At 47.0% G+C, this 25,995-nt stretch overlaps 2 protein-coding genes across 2 annotated transcripts; both read right to left on the minus strand.

Moving 5' to 3' along the window:
- Positions 1 to 5,668: 5,668 nt before the first annotated feature.
- H6S33_007602 (uncharacterized protein) lies at positions 5,669 to 7,288 on the minus strand (the record flags this gene model as incomplete). Its single annotated transcript, XM_044839082.1, has 1 exon — positions 5,669 to 7,288. The coding sequence occupies one exon, from the start codon at positions 7,286 to 7,288 to the stop codon at positions 5,669 to 5,671; it is 1,620 nt and encodes a 539-aa protein (XP_044688475.1).
- Positions 7,289 to 9,660: 2,372 nt separating this feature from the next.
- Positions 9,661 to 13,515, minus strand: H6S33_007603 (uncharacterized protein; the record flags this gene model as incomplete). The annotated part of the gene is made up of 3 exons (XM_044839093.1): positions 9,661 to 11,207; positions 11,332 to 13,034; positions 13,088 to 13,515. 3 exons carry the CDS (start codon positions 13,513 to 13,515, stop codon positions 9,661 to 9,663), a joined length of 3,678 nt encoding a protein of 1,225 aa, XP_044688476.1.
- Between the last annotated feature and the right edge of the window lie 12,480 nt (positions 13,516 to 25,995).

Consider the following 25,995-nt stretch of genomic DNA (forward strand, 5'->3'; position numbering starts at 1 on the left):
CTGCCACTATTGCTACACCCTACTGGTTTTGCTCATCTGTTCTAGGAATTGGGTGATCTTGTTGATATACTCGTATTGCTACCGAGTGATTTATCGTATCAACCGTAGGTTTTGAACATTGATGCCAAGCTCTCATAGTCCCTGGCTAAGCTGCTGGATGATGAGGGCTCCCTGCCATTGTACTTCTCTCCCGATTCTCTCAGCGAATGGGTCTGTGACTAAGCATTCCTTGATGTCCAAATCCATATCATCATCCTTGTCTATTACCTTACAGACCAAAGGTCTCTGAGTAGAAAACTTTTCTCTGATTGGCATTATATATGGAGAGGATTTGCGCAACTCTGGTAGCCATCTCCTCGACTGGCCATAGGATGTTTCCTGCCTCATCGATAGGTAGATCTCATCAATTGACATATTTTGGAGACGCCTCTGTCAGTTCTGATTCTGCATTCGTTTAATACCTCGATCTCTTAAGCCTATTGAGTTCTCCATATTGTAGTTTTCCTGTAACCGTTGCTGATGATACTTTGACATCGCTGAGCTGCTCAATTTGAAGCTGTGGTTGTCTCTTATACCAAGGCTGAGCGAACAACATGGAATCGAGTGTACAAGCCCAAACGACTGTTGGTTGAGGGTTACTTTGATAGGAAAGAGTTCTGGATAGTTGAGGATTTCTGAATCCTGTTCCTTAAAGGTGCAGGTAGTGCCTGCTTCTGTGAACAATCCTGCGTAGTTGAGATATACACAGTAAAGGTATTCGACACTGCTTCTGCGAACAATGAATTATGTAGTGCAGGTAAGATTATTAATAGCTACTGTTGCTACTTGAGAGTGTATAAAGTTCCAAGTATCTGTCTAACATATTACTTTCTTATTCTTTCTACTAAGAGCACGGTCACTATCCGCCACAAGCAAAATATTCAAAGTATTGGTGTAAGCGAGTAGTTGTCTTATCAAGACTTTGGTAGTATACGATAGGTAAAAAGCGTAGTGGATGAGGTACAATATAGTGTTAGAGGAATTGCCAATGCTAAACAATAGTTCTGTAACTTTTAAATGATTTAAAATTGTACAACAGATTCCGCTCGCTTGATAGCTGATGATACCACTAAGTCGAGGCAGAACCATCTTCTATTTATAAATGTTTTAAACTATACTAAGGCTCACTTTCTAATATTAATAATATAACGATAACAGAATAACACCATTCATCTAAACTTAACCTCAATAGAAACGCACCCCCGTATAGTCCTGTCCTCTTTTCTAATTCCGGCACATAACCTTGAATCCTTGTAAATGGCAGTAACCAAGCTTATCATACTATTATCCTAGACCTACTTCTCGAAGTAGAACAAGCTGCAGCCGTGAGCTCCGTTTCTATTCTGTTCTGAGTGAGTCACCCTAATAGTAAGTGTGCCGTCACAATAGCCTAATGCTAGTGTGGTCACACCATGTACTTCCCCACTACCCGATACCTTTCTATGCCTGTCCTCTTATTACCCGATCGTACTCGCATCACAACCCATCACTCATTTTTCTTCACTGTGCTTCCCCTTTGCACAGCATTCCATGATTCCTATAACACTCTTCTGAGTGAGTGATCCTTGTAACCCTGCATCAGATCGAAGGGCATTCCAGTTTACTAACCCGATCGAAGAAAAAAGTTTCACAACTGATTCGCGGATGCATCAAAGCGCTGAACCTAGAAGATAATCACTGTATATAATGTCTAATAGTAATAACAAACTCAGGTCGACTTCCGTCACGGGAAGGTCACTGTCTCTAGCAGCCGTGTAAATGCATCAATCTTGACTCCCATACAAAAGGTTGCGAGATACACATTATTTGATGCAATAACCACAATACTATATGTTAAGGGCATTCCTGTCCCATTACCGACGAGTTTACTATCGTCTTTTCCGTATTAAATGCAATAAAATATGACTTTACTGATGATTTTACCTGTTAAAGGCATGTTAAATGCATCAAAATATCACTTTACTGGTGCCTTCCAGTGTTTCCTATTTCCTGCCGGCAAACCAATGTTTTCCTATGAAGCCCCTCCTCTAGATCTCGAGATAGGCGAGTCTCCAAGTAGAATATTTCGGTGGGGCCATCAAATGGTATCTGGCATCAATGGGCTTGTAACAGTTGGGGAATACAATTTCATTTTGGTGGATTCATTGTTTGGCATGTACATGCAGGCAATTCTGGGTAGATGGTACTAGTATAATAGTAGGATGCTCTGTGATAACTCGTTTCATTAGCGATAACTTTCGTCAATCATGTGTGAAGCATCATCGGTGGCCAAAACCTATCACCCCGCTGTGTCTACGCCCAAGATGTGTCACAGAAGGGTAACAGGCAAAGGTGTTAGTAAAGTCATCGCTCAAGTCGTTTTTAATATTTAAAAAACCTCATTTATCGTCAGTAATGTGGTCCGATTTCCCTTAAAACGACTTTCCCTCCGCCAAAATATTGACATTTCCCAGTGACAATTTGGACCCCAGAAACGACTTTCCGACGACTTTACTGAATATTCTAGGTACACATTTCCACGGTGCCTAGAGTGGCGGGCAAGCGGCTACGAGACGAAAAGGTCAGTACACAAGCATAGGATAACACTACAAGCTTACACAGGTATTCCGACATATAAATGCTGCATGGGAATGTGCAATGTACTATTGTTGGAGTATATGTATCGGCTTCTAGCCATAGCGCTTCAAAGAATATCCGCGGCATCTTGAAACCCATAAACCCACAACAGCAATAGATCGAACGGCAGCTGTTTTGCAAACGAGCGATGTTTAGCTCTCGCAGGCAGATACGGCCCAAGATTGCGTGACTGTTCGGATAATCGCCATGGCGGTCGCCGCGTCGGGGATTTTGCGGTCGAGTGATAGACGATGAAGCGGGTACATGTGGATGCCGCGGCGGTGGCGGGTCCGGGGCGGGGCGGGGTGAGTGCAGCGGTGGAGTACCGGGTAGTGATGTGCGTGTTTCGGTAGCGATGTGATGGCCGCTGTCAAACTTGCGCATTTGGTATTACTATGGTAGTCGGGTGGTGGGTTAGGCAAGGGGAACCGGGGGGGGAAGTCGTTAGACAGGCAGTCGAGGGTCAGCGGGGGTGCGAGTGACAGGTTGTGACGGGCGGTGGAAATGGAAATGAGAGTCAGCGCGCATCCGTGTGGTTGTCATGGTTACCAGCTGTTGTGGTTAGTTGCAATCATTGAACCCATTGCAGAGGTAACGCCAGGAAGACTGCGGTGCGGTCGCCACAAAGCTCGGGTGGTGATGGGCGGGGGCGGTATGCGAGTGATATTTGATGATTACCATTCCGACTGGAGGCCGTGCGGAGGACAGGGCCCCCGACATTTCAGCCACGCGTTTACTTGCACGATAGGGCCACTATGAGAGTCCGTAAGCCCATGGCTACAGCAAAACGGTCCCCGGGAGAACATGAAAATGCATGTATTTCTTCTAGTTCTGTGGTAGCGAGCGTACCAACCCTAACCCTGTTCTGTGACCTCAATCCTCCACCCACACGGGCCACACCCCTCCAACCCCCCCTCATAATAATCGAGACGAACACATTGCCTAATCCTGTGATACCGAATCCCCCAACGAATTCTCTGCGAGTGCCTGCCGATTGTTCTGTCCATCATGGGCCAATACGTTATCTGCGACGTGTGGGGTTGCGCTCGAGTGATCCGGCCGATTGGCTTTTCACACAGGGCTGGTCCATGGCCAGGGATGCCTTGCGATCACAAATCGCCGTGCGACAGAGCAAGATTTCGTCGCCCGGTAGTTGGTAGTTAGCAATTCAAGCTGGCGCAGGTGAGACACCTCTCCACCTCGACCCGAGGATTTGTTTGGTGGGGCCCGCAGGATCAACTGCATACCCGTGTGGAGGATGCATTGGTACCGAATTAATGTCTCTGGCACTAGTGCTGGCTGGCCTGCGCTGCGCCGACCGAAAACTCGGATTTTCATTTATCCCCCCTCAGCCCCCCCAAAACCACACTACAGTACAGCACAGCACGGCTGGAACGATGTCTAGAGTACTCTATTCATGCACGTATGATCTAAAATGCGCTGCTGTGCAGGAAGCTATGAGATAACCGACAGGATATGTTTTGAAGTACTTGTAGGTACAAGACGTGCTACATAGCTTGTATTTGAATACATGTACATATACGTACAGATGTGGGTATTTGATATAAAACTGATTGTACTGTAACATAGGCCTACATAATGTACCTACATACCGAGCAATTGCAAAGCGACACTCGATCTCGCGTCCTTCGCGGCAGACACTGCCCGATTGAATCTGCAAGGGATACATATTGAGATTACATGCATATATGTATATTGTAAGTAGCTGTGACCAACGAGAGGCCTGCTGGCGACAAAATGCCTAGATGTGCTATGTTTAGACCAGTGTTCATTATTAACACACCTGTTATATCGATTACCAGGCACTCTATTCCTTCACGTAAAAGGTATCCCAAACTAATACGTGTGTAGGTATACGCCCCATACCTGTCAATAAATGCAGGATTCGAGGCAGTAGTCACCAGCATGAGGGATATTAATTCTCCCAATTATGAAGTGCTTATTGGCCATGTAGCGCCCACAAGCTCGAGGGATTGAACATCTTAATTAAATTGCTACTAATAGTGACTTCTGATGCTGATCCATGGCCTTGGCCCAATCGCCAGAGAGAAAGTCCCTGCCCGGAGATGGCCAGAGCTGGGCGGGGCTGAATCTGTGCGCTCTTGAAATTGCTCAGTGTGCGCAGGATAATATGCGGCTATAGGCCTTTTCCCTTTTCCCGTTATTGGCTGTGTCTCGCCGCAGCTGCCAGTACACTGTGTTGGAGCACCCTACTCGCTAAACCTGGGAAATGGCGTACCTACATGTGTGCACGAATCGACTTTTGTGCCGTCTCTACATGCTCTACCTAGAAGCACATGCCTTTCCCCGCTGTCAATTCTTGAGATCTTAGTCAATGCTTGAACTCTTACTATTACTATTGAAATCTTAATACTCTAGAGTTTTTTTGCTGACGACTGTGAGAATTGCTAACACTAAATTATCAATGAATTACCCAAAACCGCCCTTCATGCATGAGAGCAGTATGGCCTGCATGGTATTAGTAATAAGGCTTAATTCTTAGGATTGATATCCTGTGTAGTTGAGGACGTATTCTTAAGCACGGCATTCAAAAAGTGGCATGTATATGATACGCATATATCCTGCATGCACCAGAGTCGAGTAGGTACTGTGGTAAACAAAATAATAAAAGAAGGGAAGGGGGGGTACATGATGATTATAGGACAATGTGGACAGAAACTCTTGCACTTCCTATTGGTTGCAACGCGCATGCATGCTATGAGCGTTAATCCTAGTACTCTAGAGTAAATATTACCTCAGGCATGCGCATTACATCCCAACATCGTACTTTATTTCATTCACTCACGAGGTACCTACTCGGTAGTTTATCGATGTAGAAGATGGCATGAGCGGAATCACTGTGCCTCACTGTGGCTGGTCACTTCACGAGAATCATGTAGAGAAAGATGTAGTATATTGCGTTCAGACATATCGATAAACAAAGTAAAACAAAAGAAAGAAAGATGCTCCAGCTACCACTTTGACACCCCAACTAACACGTCGTCCACATGATCCACCTCTCCTGTGAGCCCAACGTATTGTCGCTGGAGACACATCCGTACCCTGGAAGATGGTCATCCCAAGCATCATCCGTCCACATCGCCGACACAATAACCTCCGACGTTTGCAATTCCTTTGCGGCACGGAACCAGGCATTGATCAGGGTGTCACCCTCCTGGGCGTACTTCATAAACCTCCCCCCCTCTTCCGACGAATCGACCGACGCAGTGGCGTATCCGAACATGATGTGCAGTCCATCGAAGATCCCCCTCCACCTATCAAACACGTTCCCGTCACTCGGATTGATGTGCTGGTCCTGGTGCGGCCCGCAAGCAGCAATGATGAGCCATTCGAGGTCCTGCTGCCCAAGCAGGTCTCCTGGCACCTCCGGACCCGCCCCGAAGCTTCTGTAGTCGATAAACATCTCAGCTCCCGTACCTGGCTCGGCAACCATCCAGCCGTTCCTGTTCGCATGGCCGGTGTAGAAGAGCATGTCGACCGTGTCCGCCCAGGTATCGGCCTCGCTCACGAAATCAGATTCCAGGACGTCCTTGTTACTCTTCTCATACCTATATACACCGAGGGGTGCGGTATCTTGGACCCCGTTCCTGAAACCGTCCGCGTTCCTCTTGGCGAGAGTTAGACCATATGGCTCTCCAAGCCATTCGGACGCTGCCTCGAATAGTTTGGCATCGTCGAGGGCTTGGCGTTTGGGAAACTGCTTCATCCCTGGATGGCTTGAACCAGTCCCGTCACCCCCGCGGGTGGCCTGGGGCCGGATTGGAATCGACTCGTCGCCGACAACAGCATTTCCTTCATATACATACATGGGGTACATCAATTTCTGCAGCGTTCCGAACGGTTCGGAGTAGTAGGCCAGGAAGGAGGTGATATTGGTAGCCGTGCCTGCGAGAGCGCCCAGAGATTGCTGGTATAGACGGTCCGCCTCCTCCTGGGGCATGATTTCGTACGGCTTTGAACCGACAATGGGTCGCCAGAGCGCTTGGAACTCCTTCAACCTGCAGTTGCTGCCGAACGCGACTTTGAACTTTCCTCCTCCGCCCGTGAGCAGGAGTGGCTCTGGATAATCAGGCACCTTGATCGAGATATCGAAGAATGCAGAAACATCAATGAGGTAATCTTCGCGGATGTATCCCCCGGCGCCGTCGCTATACTCATGGGCCACGTATGTTCCGCTGGTGCGGTCGCTCTTGATGATGAGCTCGATCTCTGCGGGTAGCAGTCCGTCTGCGGGCAGTATGTTGAGGCGTTTTGTGATCTCAATTGCCATCTCCATGGCTTGAGGCTCACTCGGTAGATTTCCCGGGGGTCCCGCAGCCGGACTCCAGGGCTCGGAGTCGTCTGCTGCGGTGATTCCGCCAGAGACGGTGTCGTACTCCAAATGCTTCAGTCTATCTGCGGATTCAACGTAGACACGTTCATCAGATACGGTGAAGGAGTAATCGTCTGTGCCAAAAAGGTCACTAGTGAGCTGGATGGCCTCTTCGTTGGTCATCCGGCGCCGTTCGGTTATGAGGACTGGGACGTTAACGGCGCCAACCGTGAGGAGGGCGCAACACCAAACTAGAAGATATCTGAAGTCTCCAAACATTGTAGGAATGCCTGGATGGTACGTTGGTGAGTGTGGTGATGATTTTGAGGGATGATATCGATGTGAGAGTGAGAGCAGGATATGTTGAGCTGGGGTGGACTTTATATAAGAAAGATATTTGAATGCCCACTCATACTTGGTCCAAGATCAACAAATGAATATAGTGTAAAGTACTGCAGCAGCCGAATGATGGATGTACATGTACGGGGATGGCGGTATTGGTCCGTCGTGCATTCACCCAGAGGAGGCTTACATCGAGAACCTACATACACACATGGCAGGGCTTAGATATAAAGTGCAATTAATTGATACTAGTAATGTCAACTTACCGCAATCCCCCCCCCCGATGTAAATCTCAGCCCGCAAAGTCCTCCCCCCCCCCCCCCCTCCTTCAATGATTTGGTTCGTGCTTGATCCCGCTTGATTTCAACTCGCAACGAAGCCGAACTGGAACGATCTGTCCTTTTTTCGGGGCTGGAAATAGTGCAAGTGCAACGCACACTTTTGCTTGCATGGCAATCACATCGAGTTGCAAGTATTCACATAAGAATTCGAACTCACTAATGCGCCGTGAAATTTTCAAATACCTAATTAAAAAGCAATCATGTAGGTACACGCTGTCCAGAGATGATCGATCGGTAGAGAACTCTTGATAGGACCGTCTCCTCTTCTCCGCACCGGCTTATCAACTAGAATATATCATCCGTGTTATTACTATTTAGATAGCCGTGGAGGATGTCGTAGCAAAGCTAGCACCAACGAGATGCTGTTGCGTATTATTAGAACCATACTTTCAGCATATATAAACCAAGAATAGGATCGCAATCGACTCTTCCCTCGCCTTCTAAACCCTCTATCACGTGGGTATACATGTATTTTCTGTTTGAGGGGTTTGTAGGTTTAGGTACCCTTTCTAACAGAAACCTATTTTATAGTTTATACCCATATGCCCGAGGGCGCTGCCTATCGGGCATCATCGGTGAATAGCAATCCCAACCACTGGATCATGTTTAGTATTTGGGACAATGCATCTGCTAACATGTGTCTTCAATTAGATTCCGGCTGATCTTTCCATTAATTGGGATGACGTATTCCTATGCAGTAACCTAGATAAGTACCTGTATCTAGATATTATTCCATCGAGATTATTTTAGGAATTGATCGCTGTGGCTGTAATGGGAAAAAAGAGAGAGGTGAGAGGTGATGTTTGGTTATCAAGTGCGTTGAGAAATTTGAGACCCGGTTACAAGACCTCTGGAAGGCCTTCCCCGGGCCAGCCATGAAATACACACTGATTCGTGGATACATGTAGGTCAGGCAATTCGCTTAATCGTCACGGGGTTGGCAGGGTTTTGAAAAGATAATCACATTTTCTTTTAAGGCCCAAATTTCTTCGCTCCATGGCATGGGCCGTGACGAAATAGGCCGGACCTTACCGTCTGTTTGATGGGCTGTGCCGGGCCCTACCTATATTTGCCCCGACCGCCTCAAGTCGCCCTCTACCTACAATTAGAGGCAACAGGTATTAAATTAGTCTACCTCAAAACATTTTCTGGCATCCATTGAACTTGACAGACTTTGGTGGGTAGATCTACAAACGTGTGGTACCTTTACGAGCGATTGGTTGGTACGTGGAGTTGGGGGATTTCCGTATCTCTGATAACACACACCTACATTGGTTGACTCATAGTCCATCAATAAACATAGCCCACCTACATATAAATATGTTTTTTTATTGCACTGAACAAAGTACAGGCTATTGGGAGTGAAACCTATTATCACTTTCTGAATTGCTACTCCATTTGGACCGACAAACCTAACCTAAAATGAGAAGTTCATATTTTCAATACTATCTAAATAACAAAAGTATGAGTTTTCTCAGCGTAATAATAAAGAATATGTAGAGGCTAGTATATGTATAGGCAAGGAATTGGTCTCTCGATGAGACGCAGGATCGAGAGGATCCGAAAAGGGAAGGTAGCTGACATTGAATATTTCAACCTTGAACTCCCAGAGCTCGTCCAGAAAGGTGTCCACATATTTGCAAGATCCTCTTGCTGGTAATCTACACCTGCTGCATGCCCTGGTAGCTCTTAGTTCTGCTAACAAACTACGGCTCAAAGCTGGCGAGACTATTATCGAAAGACATGATGAATATTCACAGGAACCAATTCTCGATTAACTTAGCAGTATTCCTATTACAGGTCTGTGTGGGGTAACCATCACCGGTGTTACACAACTGTGGTTAGTTGGTGCAGGACGCCGTAAAATCGATTAAAAAAAAGATATATATGCATATGATATGAAAGGAAATCAGTTCAGAACAGGACCCGCTAAGGAATATTCTGCATCAAAATCTTAAACAACGACCACTACACCGCGGATGGAACAGTCTTATACACCCCATAATGCTTTCCCAATTGCAATTCACTCGGATACTCCCCATACGCATACACCCCCAAGAGTTCCTCTTCTTCCAACTCCTTCCTAGCCCTGTTGATATCGTACTTTGCGTTACTTGCATATAGCTGCGAATACATCCCCGCCACGCTCCAGGGCAGATGGCCCATCATCTTCTCAGTATGCTCTGTATACACCTTCACAATCACAAGAACGCACAACACCAGCGCCCCCAGCGTCATGCCAAAATATCCCCTCACAACATGCGCCCTGTAGTCCTGAGATTCTACCGTATATTTGACCCCAAACATCCTTTCCGCCTCCAGCCGCAGGAGTAGCGGAAACAGCCGCTTCAAGAGGTCTGCAAAGGTCTCCACCGCGACAGTAGCAGATGGAACATGGCTATCGTGGTGCGCCACAACGGACTGGTTGATCTCAGCCATTAATGCGCTGAAACGGTCGAGCGGGTGTGGGCCGATAAGACTATCCTTAGAGGCTGTGTCCGCTATAAGCTGGGCAAACCTGCTGGCGAGGTTGTCGGTGATGTTCGCCTGGGACGATGGATAAACGGCATGCACATTTTTCAGGGAGCGAACCTTGCCGTCACGAACGGTAGCACTCAGATCCACGATATTGTTGGTGAGGGTGCAGTTCAGCACCACAAACTGGTAGTTGTCTTCTGTCCGGAGGGAGCCATTCACAGGATTAACAGTATACCTCTCGTTTTGCACCCACATGGGAAAGATACGACCAGGGCAATGAGTATTGGAGGCAACGTTGTCTACACAACTCCCGTTCCAGGTAGCGATCGTGCCAGGCGGAGGGTCACCATTGCACATCTTAGTGAGAACAAGGAGGTTGTCCCGTGGTCCTTCCCCCGCGGCCGTTTCCACGGCGGGACAGAGCACTGTGCGGTTCGCGATGTAGCGTGCGGCCGTGCTGCAGGGGAAGTGGACCAAGTCTTCGGGGACCAGGGTGCAGATGACGTCCACTCCGAAACCACGTGTTTGGTATGTAGCCTCCCCCGAAATTGGAGCGATCTTAAAGGGGGAGTCAATGTAGTACTCGCTCGTAGTCCACGAGGGCGAGTAGTCGTACTCGTTAGTGATGTTCCTGTCCAGCTGGAAAAACATTTCCGGCCGGATCCGGGAAAGATCGTTCGATATCTCGTGGGACTTCTCGATCTTGGGCACGTAGATGGAATGGTAGAAGAAGACACCTAGGAAGACAGGAAGGGCGTTCGACAGCAGGATGGCCACCGATAGAGCTGTAAGCGTGAACTGGCCACGCTTGAACGTTTTGACCATCTGAAAGTGCGGCGGGATACTGTGGTGATCGGCTTTGAGAGTTTCGGTGTACTTTGCCCTCTGTGCGATGAGCTCTCTGTACGGATTGATCATGCCTTGAGTGGCTCCGAGAACGATGAGGAGTGTCTCAGCCAGCATCCCAGTCGCCGTGGGAAGATAGTTGTAGCAAACCTTTGACCAAAACGAGTTTGGCTCACTGGGCATCGGGAATCCTGTGAACGTATTATCAGCCAAGCCGAGCAAGATATATAGGATGAAATGAACTATATCGGTATATATATATATATATATATATATAGCCAGGCAAGAAATATTAAAATTCGGATCACTACATACCGTCATATCTCTTAGACAATTCATAGGTAGCAATCAACGCCGCGATAAGGATGGGGAATATGACAAGATTGGATGTTGCGATTAAATCTGGCGATGCAAATTCACAGTCGCTTTGCACCTCAACATGGGGGCTAGGAGCTTGTAAAACCTTCAAGGCTGAAGAAGATTCCGGGACCTCCTGCGCACTCTCTCCGTCTCCATCGAACACCCTTATCCGAGCAGAGTCCCCATTCGAGTCCATCCTAAAATAGAATCCCATTTCATCTAGTTTCTCCATCAGCTGCTTTAGCTTATAGTACTCGGCGTTCTCCATCGCCGCGCAGAGCGCCGGGCTAGCGGAGAGCAGCCTCAGGGATGCGGCAATGGTGTTTGGCTCTGCGTTGAGATGGCAGACGCGCTTTTCAATGAGAAAGCTGAGAACTCCCGACAATATCGCGACCAGCGGAAGTCCTATCCTCGCCCCCAGCGACCACCATTTGTTGACTGTAATCTCGACATCCGGAACGGTTCGATCTACTGTGATCCGGCTGACATTGTTGCTGATTGCCGACTCGGTGACCACGGCACACGCAAACCACAGTTTCAGTGCTTTTTCCATCGTGCTCTTTAATTCTTCCCGATCCAGCAAGTCTCCCAGCTCCCCCTCGGTCCTGTTATATAACGCGAATGCCGCCAACGAGTCTGTCCTCGTCATGAAGATATTGCTGTTGCTGACGCGCCCAAAAGTCACCAGTGTTACCGGTCTCTGGGCCTCTCCGAAGGCTTCCACAAGGTCATACTTGAGATCTATGATCTTGTCGGGTGGGTACCCAAATCGGCGAGGATATGTGGAGTACGACTTTGTCCGATTCTCGGTTGGCTCTACGAAGATGGCCTCGCCTTTGATGTTTAGCTTGACGTTTCCGTCGATGATGTTGTCGAAGCCCTTAAGTGCCTTGATCTCCTTCCGCGTACCGATAGGCTCTATATTGACTACCTCTCCAGACGCCATTGAGACGGTGGCATTGACTGACTGGGTATAGTATCTCGGCGTGCAGAACATGGCTGTGATTTTGACTGGAGTGGGGGATTTGAAGTTTTCCGTGACAGTTGGAGGACTGGATGGACCAGACGCCCATCCAAACATGTATGTCACTTCTTCCACTTCCGGATTTCCCAACTGCCAGAACATGCTCGTCCAGGGCGTCATGAAAGCCGTGATCCCCGAGCAGTTTTTTTCGTTGTAATAGCTTGCGTTCATACCTTTCTCCAGTGGAAGGGCATCGCACACCCGCACAGATGGAGAGCTGGTTTCGTTCGGCCGAAACATTTCCACTACCAGCGTGTTGTTGCCCTGCCAGTAGCCATAGTTGAACTCCACACGGGCATCGACGCAATCAAGGCCGGCCTGGAATAGCGTCGTCTCGGCCGTCCAGTTCTCCCGGGGGAAGAATCCCGGAAAGTTGTCAAGTGGCTTCACGGGAAGTAGCGCGTATTCTTCGGTCATGAACGGGTTAAGAAGGCCATGTTTCCATGCGTGTTCGTAGGCCAAGAAGGTGAAGTTTGCAGGTACCTGCCGGGCCGTTGGGTCAAAATCAACCCGGTTAACGATTTCGAGCATAGTAGTGTTGATCGGGACATCGTCGAACATTGTCGGGACAAGGGGAACAATCACAAAGTTCATCAGGAGGAGGATCCCCGACGAGAAGGCTACAAGATAGTGTCTAACATTGACAAACCCATTAGCAGGTATTACCTAACAGGGCCGATAACTTACTCATTTAGTGTAGCCTTGAAAGGCAACCAAAAGACAAAATCATACGGATATTGCAAGAAGATTGAGCTCGAGGCTTTCGCACCGTACTTTGTGCTCATTTGGAAGTACGGTTCGAGCCGCATGATGTCATGGTGAGGCAAAATCCATCGAAGACTCAATGCGATACCAAGTATTGTCGGTAGCGTTTTATACACCAATGTGGAGCGCTTGGGCATATTGCCGTCAGGACTGTGCCCAAATACATGGCAGCTACCATGTCTTCGGCAGCCAGAGATGGCGAGCTCGTTGGCAATGAGTAGCCCAACACAAAGCGCAATAAAGGATATCATCGCAGTCCTACCGAGAGTCCACGGGCGCCAGTACCGGTCATCTCTCATTTCTGGCTCAGCTTTTTTGATCAAAGGATCGAGCGTGTCGTCGACGGGCATGCAGGGTCCAAAATATCTGGGAAGCTAGTGCTAGTAACACTCGGGAATGTGGAAAATAAGACGGGAGAGTTACGAAGAAATATATGTACTTTGAAATATTCTGCAGAATAGAAGTATTATTTGACGTAAGTGTTTCGTGTGCTCAATTAATTGTACGATACGAGGAATGCGCGCGCCCTACATATATACAAACCAAATGAACAATTACAAGTTGACCCTTGCGGCTTTACACAGAGCATAAATAATTGGCCAATCAGTTTTAAAGTCATACTACGGGCTATTGATAAAAGGGCAGTGCCAGAGTGAAGGGGGGAGCAATTAGCTGTCTTATTGCTGGCGGTGGATGGAGCCCAATCTTACTAGCCCACTGCAAATTTGAATATTTTATAACTGTGTATAAAGACTGCTGAGTGCACACCCATAGGAAGCTGCTCATGCCAGCAAGGATATGAACTACATGCATTAGAGCGCCTTGGGAAGATGCTCCATTGCATATTTATTTGCCTCGTACTGCAGTTCGACTTTGTGACATGCAAGGCATCTATCTGTGCATGTCATGTCGGCGGCCAGAGTTACCAGAATGCTACGGTATTGGCTGATGTTAGATATGTGCACATTTATGGCTCCGTACTACTAGCTAGATCAGGTAACAAAAGATGGTGTAGGGAGAAGAATTAGAACGAGTAGAATAAATATGGATGAAATATTGGTATTTGCGTGCCCATGTCCCGTGACGGAAATTGAAACCCACTCAGCTAGCGATGAAGATAAAAGGGAATATAAGGGTACTGTCGCGCTAGTTAGCGCTTAGCTAGAATTGCGGACTCGTGTCACCATGTGGGACATATACTGTGTCCTGGTGGGTCACCACACTATAGATAGAGAGCTACCGAGGAATAGCCTCCTGACCCATCAGTCTTCTGTCTCTCGATTAGGTCTCATCGATTCTAGTCCTGATACCGTTCACCCATCACGAGAATAACACACTGCCTTACTGCACTCACATCAAAATGACGGTCCAAGACCTAGCCCACGTTTTGAGTTTCATTAAATGAGATTTAGTATTGGGCTTTTCATTCTTTTTGGGGGAGCAGCTTCTAGTTCTGGCACAACTGATGGATATGCATGTATCTCCAGCATCAGCTTGAATAGGATTGAGGCTAGTTGCCACCTCTCCATTAAAGATACCTCAAGACGGTACAATACTCGCTTTGGAGTAGCTGTTTAAATCAAAATACGCTGAGTGTGGTAGAATAATAGATGGCCAAGTGAGAGGGGAGGGCCGGAGATTATCTCTACATATCCAATTAGCTTATAACGATCAAAACGCCAGCCTTGTTTCTAGCGCCCAATATATTGTCTCCATATTGGTTTGCTCGCGAAGCGTGCGCAGTAATTTCAATGCTTGCACAGACCAAGACCCAAGCTAGCGATCGTATGCAAGTATAAGGTCAGCAGAGCAGGTAGGGGTTCAATTCCACAAGCATGAAAAAGCGATAGATACATGTAATTAACTCAATTTTTCAAGCACATAAAGCGGGATCGGCGCCTTGCATAACACACCCAAGGCTTAGAATCATTAGCTTTGTCTTACCCAGGGATCAGAGCTGACCACTACTCGGGCAGGTAAAACGTACCGGACAATGTAAGTTTTGGCCCTGGGCTTTTTTTTGCAGTAGTTCACGCCTAGCACGCGCACCCATTGGTGAACCAAAAACCTGCATTGTCCGGTACTTTTTACCTGCCCCGAGTATATACATGTAGGTAGCAACCAGAAATCTACCAACGAATATGTAATATGTACATACCTTAGCCTCTTGGCAAATAAATATGGTCTCATAAGATGAAGTATGTACATGTACTTTAAGAATGAAGTCGTGGGTATTAGTATTTAATATATCTCTATATGCGTATCCTTGAGCCTTGCGCTCAATGAACATTATATATATGTATCAGGTCTTGTTTTCATCCAGCTTGTGTGTCTTGGAATTCATGGGGGAATAATCATTTTGTTCGTTGCTCCAAAATGATTACTCAAATCTGACTCTAGATCTAATATGACAGCTCGATGTGAAGCTACCAATCCGTTCATTCGCCGGCAGGTATGTATTGCTGGGTGACAAATTTAAAAGTAACCGTGATTTTGCATTGCAACCAGATTTTGTATGGGAATGCGTCTTGAAACAAGTATAACTCCACAACTATAATAGATATAAAATAAAGGATTGTATAATTAGAAAGCCTTAGATTCGATAGAACCTATCCCTTGGGTATGAACCTCGAGGACCGACTTTGGGAGTTGGTCGATTTGGGCAATTTTGGCTGGTTGCTACGCAAAATCACGGTTACTTTTGTCACCCGGCAATATATACATTGAAGCCCACCCTTGTACTAGAGAATCGTTGTTATTGTGGTCGGAAGAAAAAATTGGTTTTCTTGGGGAAGTATAGTGCTGATCTACTTCCCTATATATAGCTATCATCTTTCTATCGGGTAAATTAAATAGACTAAGCAAAATCGACAAGATTATCTCTATTACATAACAGGAAGTCTGTATTAGACCAATCGGTGGGTCTCTCTTATCTTTCTACACTTACTAGCTCGATAAATCTACGTTCGCCGAGCCCGTAAGACAGCTCCGGCGGCCGGCGTCGGCTTTGCGTGTGGCAATTGGCTTTCCCCCGGTCTTGGAGCTCAACTGGGTTTCTATTAGAATAATCTTATAGACGATATCTTGATCAACCGTACCATATATATGCATTGAATCTATCTTACTGCACATGAACCTGAGCCAGCGCAGGGGCTGCGCAGGCCACTCGAACTAAGAGGTATGGTCGATGCTGATATATCGGGGATTAATAGAGAGGCGTACGCGCGTGCTGCGACGCCTTTCATCTGGTTCATGCACATACTATTGCAGACGGAGGTCATTCACAGCCGACCACAGTAGGATCGCTGACACGATATGCGTCTCATTTAACAACTACGCCCAGAGTAATGACTGCGGAGCCGGTGACGGAGCAGTAAGCTACATGGAGGCAACAGGAGGAAGCTTAGGCAAAAACACGAGCTAGAGGATATTTCGAACAAGTGGTTGCGTCCCCCTTTTCTGCCTCGCTCGGGACTTTCCGCTGCAAAGCTCGAAACTCTTGAAGGTCTCGAGACTTGGCAAGTTAAGCCTCCTACCTTCAGGCCCAAGCGGCCATCTGACTGTATGCGCAGAAGCGTAATTTAGATCAGTAAGATCCTATGAGAAGCTGCATGCATATTGGCTGGTTTTCTCTAATTTTACTGCATCCTATTTGAATTCCCCGGCTGCAGGCCATTGAGATCATGTCAGTACTTGGAAGAGTTCATGGCCTAAATAACCCAATTGATTGTGCTGGTTTTGAGAGGAACACTGGAGACTTGAATTTGAAGAGGGCGTCTTCGTGCGTATTACTTTAAATTAAAAAGAATGATCCTCACCTAGATCCGGGGATCTCAAATGACTAATACTAAGTACTCGGCTCCATGAGTGATGCTATATGATTTCAAACGCGACAGCTACCAACACTATGTTACCTTATCCTCCAATTACTTCAAATGCTTTGAGATACTTCCTGGCACTCAAGGGCAGCACGGATGGCTCGCAATCTTTGCTGACCAGAAGGCTTGCTGGTGTGGTGCGAGTCTTCCTCTAAACGCTCTAGGGACGTACGTGAAATTTACTCATAGCGAAGTGTATAACGATGGGTGGGGGTGGGGTGTGGATATCTGCTTCGACGACGGCTCAAAACATGCTCGTTTCAGTAAATTCCAGCCAATCAGAGCTCTTTCAACGCCCCTAGTGTAAAAAGGGACACTATTTCAGGTACCCCCGGGGAGGGGTGGGGGGTGTACTCAAGAAGACTAGAGGTCAAAGAATTTGCCATTTCATCCAATAGCCTGCTGACAGATCAAAGCCGCCAAAATAAAACCGTGAAAGATTCCATAAACCCAGAGCTAGGGGATTCATTGAGCGGTGGCCCTCGGAGATAGCCAGAACCAGCGAAAAAGGAGGGAAATGCCGTGACCAGACGAGGAGCTACCAATGCATTATTGATCAAGGATACCCGGGATCATTCCTTCTACTTCTTCATTCTTTCCCAGCGGAATTAAACCAAGCTCCCTCGATCACGAACTGGTGGCTCTTGGCATGTCGGCAGACATTTGGAACATAGAAACCTTTTGAACAAGATGTCCAGATATTCGAGATGTTAGGTAAGAAGAGTTCTTGCAGTTCAGAGATTTGTCCGCGTACAAATTCGAGCGGAGGTTCTGGAGGATCTGGCTAATCCATAATCATATCGTATCACTCGCGTTAGATGTGTACCGGCTATGGTGGTCCAGATACTCCTTGAGCTAAAACTCAGTGGGACCAGCTTGAGTACATGCCGAGGTGCGAAGCCGCAACGTCCACTTTCCGTCTCATATAGATGATAGGCCTAGGATGATTTTCTAATTGAGAAATAATCCTGAAGTGCTACCGTTAAGGACTTTCTCCTTTCTCCATTCCAGCCAGTACTCCTCGAACGGTCCCCGTGATCCTCCATGAAATATCGATGAATAGGTCTCGGGAACGTCACACCTGAGGTATGGCCGTAGGGTTAGGGTTATCCATTCGTCGGCTGTTCTAATTTTATCAATTCATTTCCTAAACGAAGAAATGCCGCCGCTGTTTTCCTACCCCTACCTAGCTTGAAAATACAGAACTAGAGCTGTTCTCGTTCACAGGGCGTTTCTCTCACACTTCCTGGAGATACCCGTGACTGGGTTACAACCTACCCTGGAGGTTTAGTCAGTATTAACGCCACCAAGCTTAAGCCCAGATGGTCCAAGACTACAGATATGCAGGGTGAGCTCACGAGATGGCTCGATGTTGCTGCGATAAAAACCTTCACATCGCGGCTGTTCGAGGTAAGCAACCATGTAATTACATGTAGCTAGACCCTGACGCCAAGCCCTCTGGCTGTCGGTTAGCGGTATGTGCTAGCTAAACTTTAATCCGACCACCGCGGTCGCAGCAAGGGCAAGTGAAACCCTGCACCGATCATCACTAACCTTAACTGAAGGTCTTGGCAACTAGGTAATATCTTACTAGCGCAACTAGACTTATGTAGACTTCGTTCCCCATCTAGCATCTCCCTCCACATACATATGTTCATACATACTGGCCGGCGTTTTGGCTTGCCTGGTCGATTTGATCTACACGGCACTTGACCAGCGGGGGATCGGGATCAGTACCTGCGCACACTACTGTGGGCGCACAAGCTATCACTCGGGCGGAGTCTCTTGTGCCGGGGCAGGGCTAAAAGGGTAGCTGTCGGCGTGTCGAAGCGTTCCCAATGGAATTCATATACGCCAGAGAATTTCCTGTGATCGAGACCCATTCGCGGAAGGTCTCGGTGCTCAAGCCGGCTGTGGAACTATTAGACGAGCACGTCCCGACGGGCTCTCGGCGATGGAAATAAGGAAAGCGAGTAAGATCCCGCCATCCCCTCAAGTTTTCTTTCACTTGTGGCCGAGATAAAAGGCAGGCTGACTTCAGAATCCAAGTGGATCGTAAGAAGCAGAGTGGCTGACTTGAAATATAGGACAGGATAAGATATTCAGCCAACTAGTGGTTACTTCTTGGTTGTATTTTATCGAGCTGTGATCGGCATTCACAACTAAGTATTTTAGGGGTGTATGCGGGCTAGGCCGTATCTCCAAAAGCTCATTAATCAATGGAGACTTTTCATTCAATCAAGTGGGTGTACTTGAAATATTGTTGAAATGCCTCGAAACATACGCCGGGGATAGGGTCCGGATAAATTGCAGGAGCCGCGGGGAAGCGCCTAACTGTTCTTGGATTCACTTGAAACATAATCGAGAGGAGAATATCCCCGGCACTCAGGTAAGTGCAATATTTGAAATCAATTCCTATCATCACAACACCCACAAAGCTCGATCTCCATGCCAGAAGTTTTATGCCAACTAAAGAGGTATTAGCGGGGGGGTTAGACTTCAATGAAACTTCTAAAGCCACTAATCTGTCTACACAATCCACTGGCAGATCGATTGTTCAAACGATCTACAACCCCGAGTTATCGGTATTACTCTACTCCAGTTTCCATACAAAGATATCTTCTAAAGTTACCACCCTATAGCTCCTCGCCCAGCTATGGGCTCATGGGTAAAGGTTTTCCATGCAGTGTCTACTACGCTTTTACTCAGAATACCATCTATATTACCTAACATTCGGATGTCTTAACATGCGCCGAGCATTTAGAGATTGGTAGACATATTGTGTTTGACCACGTCTACAGAATTAGTTTTGCTTCCCGCTCATGAAGCATTAGGGGTTTCACACTGTCCAAACAGATATCAGATAGTGCGCCTACAGCTTTCCAAACCGATATACCAGCCAATAGTGATATTTTGCTCCTTCGCTTGCTCTTTATATTACAACGCGCCGAGACCGCCGAGAGTGTCTTTCCTGGCCGAACAGCATGTATATGTAGAAACCGAGGTTGTCTGATGCATCCGCTTAGAATATACTCATGTTGCCATCTGACACCTAAAACATGGCGTACACAGCCGCATCTGGGGCTACTCCACCCGTGACTAATGATGAACACGAGACACTTTGTCTCGATTCTTGGTCTCAAAACTCTTGGCAACACAAGAGGAAACTCAGAGAGCGAGAAAATAAGGAAAGAAAGGGCTAGGGCTGGAGTTCTCATAGATTCTTCGGCTTTTTGGACTTTTCCTTACCAGCCACAGATGTTCTTCTTTTCTGGATTGAGCTAGGTCATTGTTTCCGAGATATGATTGTAGGAAACCACATAACCACCCTAGTCTTGCTCAAATCTCTTCCGGTCGTTGATAGTACTGCCAGTAGGAGAAGACACGTAGAATCGATGTCCAAAACCGGCTAGCTGGCCTGGCTCATCCTGATGCGTAACTAAATTAATCATGGGTTAAACATCGATGAGACACATGGCGCGCGGCAAGAGTACAATGGTGACAGGAAGTGTCCCAGCCCGGTCAAGATGAGTTCGGTTTACGGAGCCCCGCAACGGAGTTCGGAGCTGTACGAACGCGGGAATCTGCGCATAAGACCTTGCGCATTTTAGGTCACAACCTCAGATATTGGATAATTAGCATACCGATAGAGGCGACTGTTACGTACGTAGTTGAAGCACAGGGCCAATTGTCAACCTCTTACAATGTGGCATCAAGTGTGCCTTTGTGCGCTGGGGCGAGGAAAGATTGTTCATCCTACCGCTTATGATTCCATGTTTCGGTCGGCCCGTTCCCAAGCAGAAGAAAAAAGCAAGCATACATGAAGTGTGATCGAACTGGACTGGGAATACCGCTAAATCTCGAGTTATTCGGGGGGGGGGGGGGGGGGGGGTTGCCAAGGCAAAAAGCTGAGGATCTTCACCTTTAGAGGAAGCGATCTTCAAGAAAACAGCCCTCTTTTACAGCATCTAGACTAAATGTAGTTTAGCATGTGGCCTTGGCAACCTTCCGAATAACTCGAGATTTTGCGGTACTGGGCTTTAGATTGGTCAAATGAGTGTTGAGCCTCAATCCGACATACCCAAAGCGTAACTCTTGCTCATCTTGACCAATGGGTAAGTGGTATTCCAGCCCAGTCCGATTCGTTATTCCTGAGATTCTGCGGTATGTGCAAATACTGAAAGTTGCAACCGACTAAAAGCCACAATTCATTACTACGATGATGATTCTTGTAAGAGGGAAAACCTAATACTCGCCTCTTAATCCACTCCTAGATACAGGCCACCATAACGTCATGTGGCCGCGTGTGCTCTTGGCTTAATGCCCACATGCTTACCAAGTACACGTTACACACACCACCGTTCCCAGGCCGGTTGTTCCAACATAAACTACCCCTACAATATGTACACTACGTGTGACATAAGAGCCTATTTTGTGATTGTAGGTTTCGGTCACAGATACAGTCGCTACACCGAACGGCCAATATAGTAGATTCACCAAAGATCGTAGGGGATAGCAGATTCTACCTTTTTCAGTAGGAAAAATACAATCATCGAGGCATTTTGTACGTACGGGACAGCGGAAGGTCCGGCATGGTGAGTTCCGCCATAGTGAGGTACAGACGGACTACCATAGACGAATAGGGGGGGGGGGGGGGTCTGAGGTAATAAAGATCATCTGGAAATCTCGAAGCTTGGCTATTCCTTTACCTAATATATAATGCATTGCCATCTATTTACCAATAAGAAAGGGAACTCAACTTAGTGCCTCTAGCAAAGTTGGAGTATACCCGTAATAAGTCAACCACAATTTGGAGTTTTCTTCCTATCTCCTTTAAGAAGTAAACATGACCGGAGTCGATTACCGATGGCGGGCGGGCTATTCACAATATATCACTCGAGCGTCGAGTGACAACCAGTGAAACAAATGCTTCCAACAGAGAGACCATTGTTTCTGGGCCATGTTCATAGTTACCGGGGAGGCCGCTGATTGGCCCGGAGCGCTTAATCTACCTCAATGGTGGATAAACAGAGGAGTATGTTACGTTCCGGGGAGGACCCATGGCCGATGTGACAAAGATCACAATTATTTCAGCGACAAAACGATATATCTCTTATAAGACAATCAATCGCCGCTCGGTAGCTCAATTTATCCAAGGTCGCTATAGATGCGCCGCAGCAGCTTCGAGTTGGGTACTACGTTAGCTGGTAGATTACAGGTGTCGGTATTCTCTATAAACGATCGTCTCGGTCCTGCAGGCCTGGCTGTACGTAAAACTACGTAATAGGTAGTGATATGAAAAGGTTACTTTGATATTTACATGTAGGTTCCAGACGGTTAAACTAAACTTCTTAGGCAATCCTTAGCTTCAAGACATATAATTTCAGTTATCTATTCACGGTTCCTGGTATACGCACCTGCATGTGTTATAATCCTATATAGCCAGCGGATGTGCCAAGCTGCCAGGTCATCATCCATCTTCAACCCAAACTAAACCTATCATTCTCCGCATCTCCCTGTCCTCGAGATAGTACCAGCATCCCAGCTGGCCCACGTCCATCCCGGGCAGTGAGTACTGGGCAGCCCCGCTCCCCGTCCTCCTCGAGGAGTGTGGTGCGGCATCTGCTCTGCTCTACTAGGTAGCAGCCACAGCCTGGCCTTCGCTACTCTACTGGTCCCGCTCCACTCCACTCATTCCCGATGTCTTACAAACCTCCTCTCCCCCGCAGTGGCGAGTCGGAAGATATCCCACCCACAACCATTCCGATCCCTCGTCACGCAGGCATTGCGTACATGTACAAGGCATTCAGCCAACGAGTAGCTCAACTAATCCTTGGGTCGTCATGCACCAAGGCTACATACTCCAGCTCAAGACCGAGTGGTAGCATCGGCGATCCGTACGCAGATCGAGTACCCTACCAAGATTGAGCGGCCAACATCCGCCCGGTTCGGAAGATTTACGAAACTTCAGGTTCCCTCCTCCAGTCCAAAGAGGTTTCCGATCGTGCACGCGCGACGACAATCAACGAAAAAAAAAAAAAAAAAAAAAAAAATCCCCGATCACACTGTTTTTATCCAAGGTATGTAGGTACATGTATGTATGGATGTATCAAGTGGAAAAAAACAACAGGCCTAGGAGCGACTACGCGGTGTGCTCTCTTCTAATTACTAAACACCCATCGAAAGACAAGAAGGCCACGTAGCGGCAACACACAGTACCCTGCGAAATGGTTTAGGTTCTCCAAGCGAGGGCGGGAATCAACTCGGGCGCCTGGGAGTGGATGGCGATAAAATCATGAATGCGCAGGGTGTCTCATGCGCAGCCCAGTTCGTGACATTGAAATAAAGTTGGGGCTCCACAGCAGCCCACGGGGTTGATTGGTCTCGGCAGGAGAGCCAAGATGTGCAGAAGTGTGTTTTGTTTTCTTTTCTTTTTTTCTTTTTTTCTTTTTTTCTTTTCTTCTTTTTTTCTTTTTTTCTTTTTTTCAATCGGGGCCTGTCGCTTCACGTGCACGCATGTGTGAAGGCGTGAGGCACGCGCTCACCATGTCCTAGAGTATTTACTTGCATTACGCTATAGGTATGCATTTTATCACGCAATATCTCAGGAATACCGAAATCTTGGGATTGGTCAAGCGTAGGTAAGTACAGGCTACGTGTGTGTTGAGCCTCAAGCACACAGACCAAACGCATGTGATTCTCAGTACTCATCTCGCCCAATGGAGGTGCAATGTCACAGACCAGTCCGATTCGCTATTCACAAGGCCCTGCGGTAGACGCGGTCGCCTTGAGAATCATCGCTTGACCCAGAAAAGTGCAGAAAAGGGCTAGGTCTGAGTCGACCGTCAGGCCCGTCACACAAATGATATGAAAAGTTTGGTCTTCTGCATGAGCAACCGTATTTTGGGGGTAGAGCTAGAGGCCGCCTCTGAGGCTTGTTTGTTGTGAGTCAACCCTAACCCAGACAGCTAACAGGCCGTAGAATTCGACTCGCCTGTTTTATGTGCTCTCGTTTTGATAGAAATCGATTGCATGATCCTCTCTCTCTCTCTGAAAGACATACTACCGATCCAGCACGTTTTATAAGCAGCATCTCCCATCTTGGCAGCTCGGGTACTAAAACGAATTAACTTCATAGGATATCACTCGGTGGCAAATGGTAATTACCAATGTCGGTTTTGGGCTTTCGGGCCTGGGAGTACAGTCTCCGAGTTGGGTTATGAAAAGAGTTAGGTTCTGTCCCTGGGATTTCTGTTTCTTTCTATCCCTGGTTTCATATGTACATAATATAACATACCAAGCACTGTGTTCGCGTTCCGTGGGCCCAGAAAAAGATTCTTGGAATATATATATTTGAGGGCATGAATGTGGCCCTATAGTTCGATGTTCTGCAGAACTTATTAACACTTCATTTAACCAACGAGCCTGTTTGGAGTCGGCCGCTTTTTTTGTTCGGGAGTGTTTAGTCGTTCATTCCTGCTACCGTGTCGGAGAAATGTCTGGGTACACAATCTATATATACGCGTATATCATTTCTCCGTGCCTCTTGTTTCCTCATCAACTGCAAATCAACTACATGTATGCATATGTGGCGATTCTTCGTCGAGAATTGAAAGAAAGAAACAGCGAAAAACCAGCTAGAAGCAACCTAACCCTAGTAAACAATGGTTATAAAGGCGTGATGATGGGATTATAATCAGAGTGCCCGGATATATCCCGCGTTTACATGTTTCTCCGGCTGCTGTGGGACTTTAATGGATGATCGGTCATGATGGGAAACGAGGCCTTGTATATGTAGACTCCTCTATCATTCAACAATCTGTACGATCATGGTTACCTTAATTTGAGTAACCTGCCCAGTACCAAAAAAGGGGATGTAATAGGATGTACTGTACCCATACGGAACTGTGCGAGACATCCAAGTCAATTCGGAATCCTAACCACTCTCCCGTACTGATAACACAAGCTTCCCGCATTAATCCTGCCAGCTGCAGTTATACTATGGTACTGGATCCACCTACATTTTTGATACTGTAGATAGCGGAGTGCTGGGGTCGCTACTTGTGCGAATTGAACAGTACTTCTCAGGTGTAGCTCTAGTTCTATAAAGTACCGAGAAACTCCATATGTGAGTCGTAGCTGCAAACAATGCTGGGGACGAGACAATTTCGACACCACGAGTGAGATTCCATGATTCCAAAATTCCGGGGCGAATAAAATACAAGACTGGTACGTCGTAAAACGTTGAATGCAGAGAGTGTTACCTTAGATTTGGTAGTCATATCTAGTGATCATGCCCATATCAGAATGAGTGCTAGGTGGTGAGGTGTAATTTATCCTCCCCGAAACAACGCCGTATAAACGACGTGCGTATACGTAGGACACAGAGGTCTCGAAATCATGCGCTCTCGGCATTACGGTTGGCACTTAGCTATATACATATATCTTATACTCTTGAGGCTGATCGGTACCGCTTGCTGCTTTTCCCTAGGCCTTCCTCACTATTGAAACCAGCAAACATGGAGTCACCCAAGCATGTGGCGGCCTTTGATATTCACAATAAGTAATTCTCTCCTGAATTTCATGTGACGTATGGTTGCGGACACCTGTGACTGGAGGACATTTGACCTCGACCTTTTGGGGGAGATGACTTTCCAACCACCACACTTAGAATTATTTTCTCTCTGTTAAATGATGCTTTAGCCTCCGCTCTATATCATGACAGAGCCTAATTAATTTTATCGTTTATTCTGTGGAGTTATTGAATTTCTAAAAGTTTGATCCTTGGTAAGCGACCAAATGAATGTCGCCCAAAGTTGCCTATTTAGTCAATATTTCTGGAGCGTTAGGCATTTCAATTATCCGGTTAGGAAATTCTCGGACCACTTTGTATCATTAAAAGGTCTTGGCACAAAAGAACATATCTTGGCAATAAAAGTGCCAAGTTATTAC

Source organism: Morchella sextelata, assembly GCF_020137385.1.
Source record: "Morchella sextelata strain SCLS chromosome Unknown scls_24, whole genome shotgun sequence".
NCBI classification, from domain to species: Eukaryota; Fungi; Ascomycota; class Pezizomycetes; order Pezizales; family Morchellaceae; genus Morchella; species Morchella sextelata.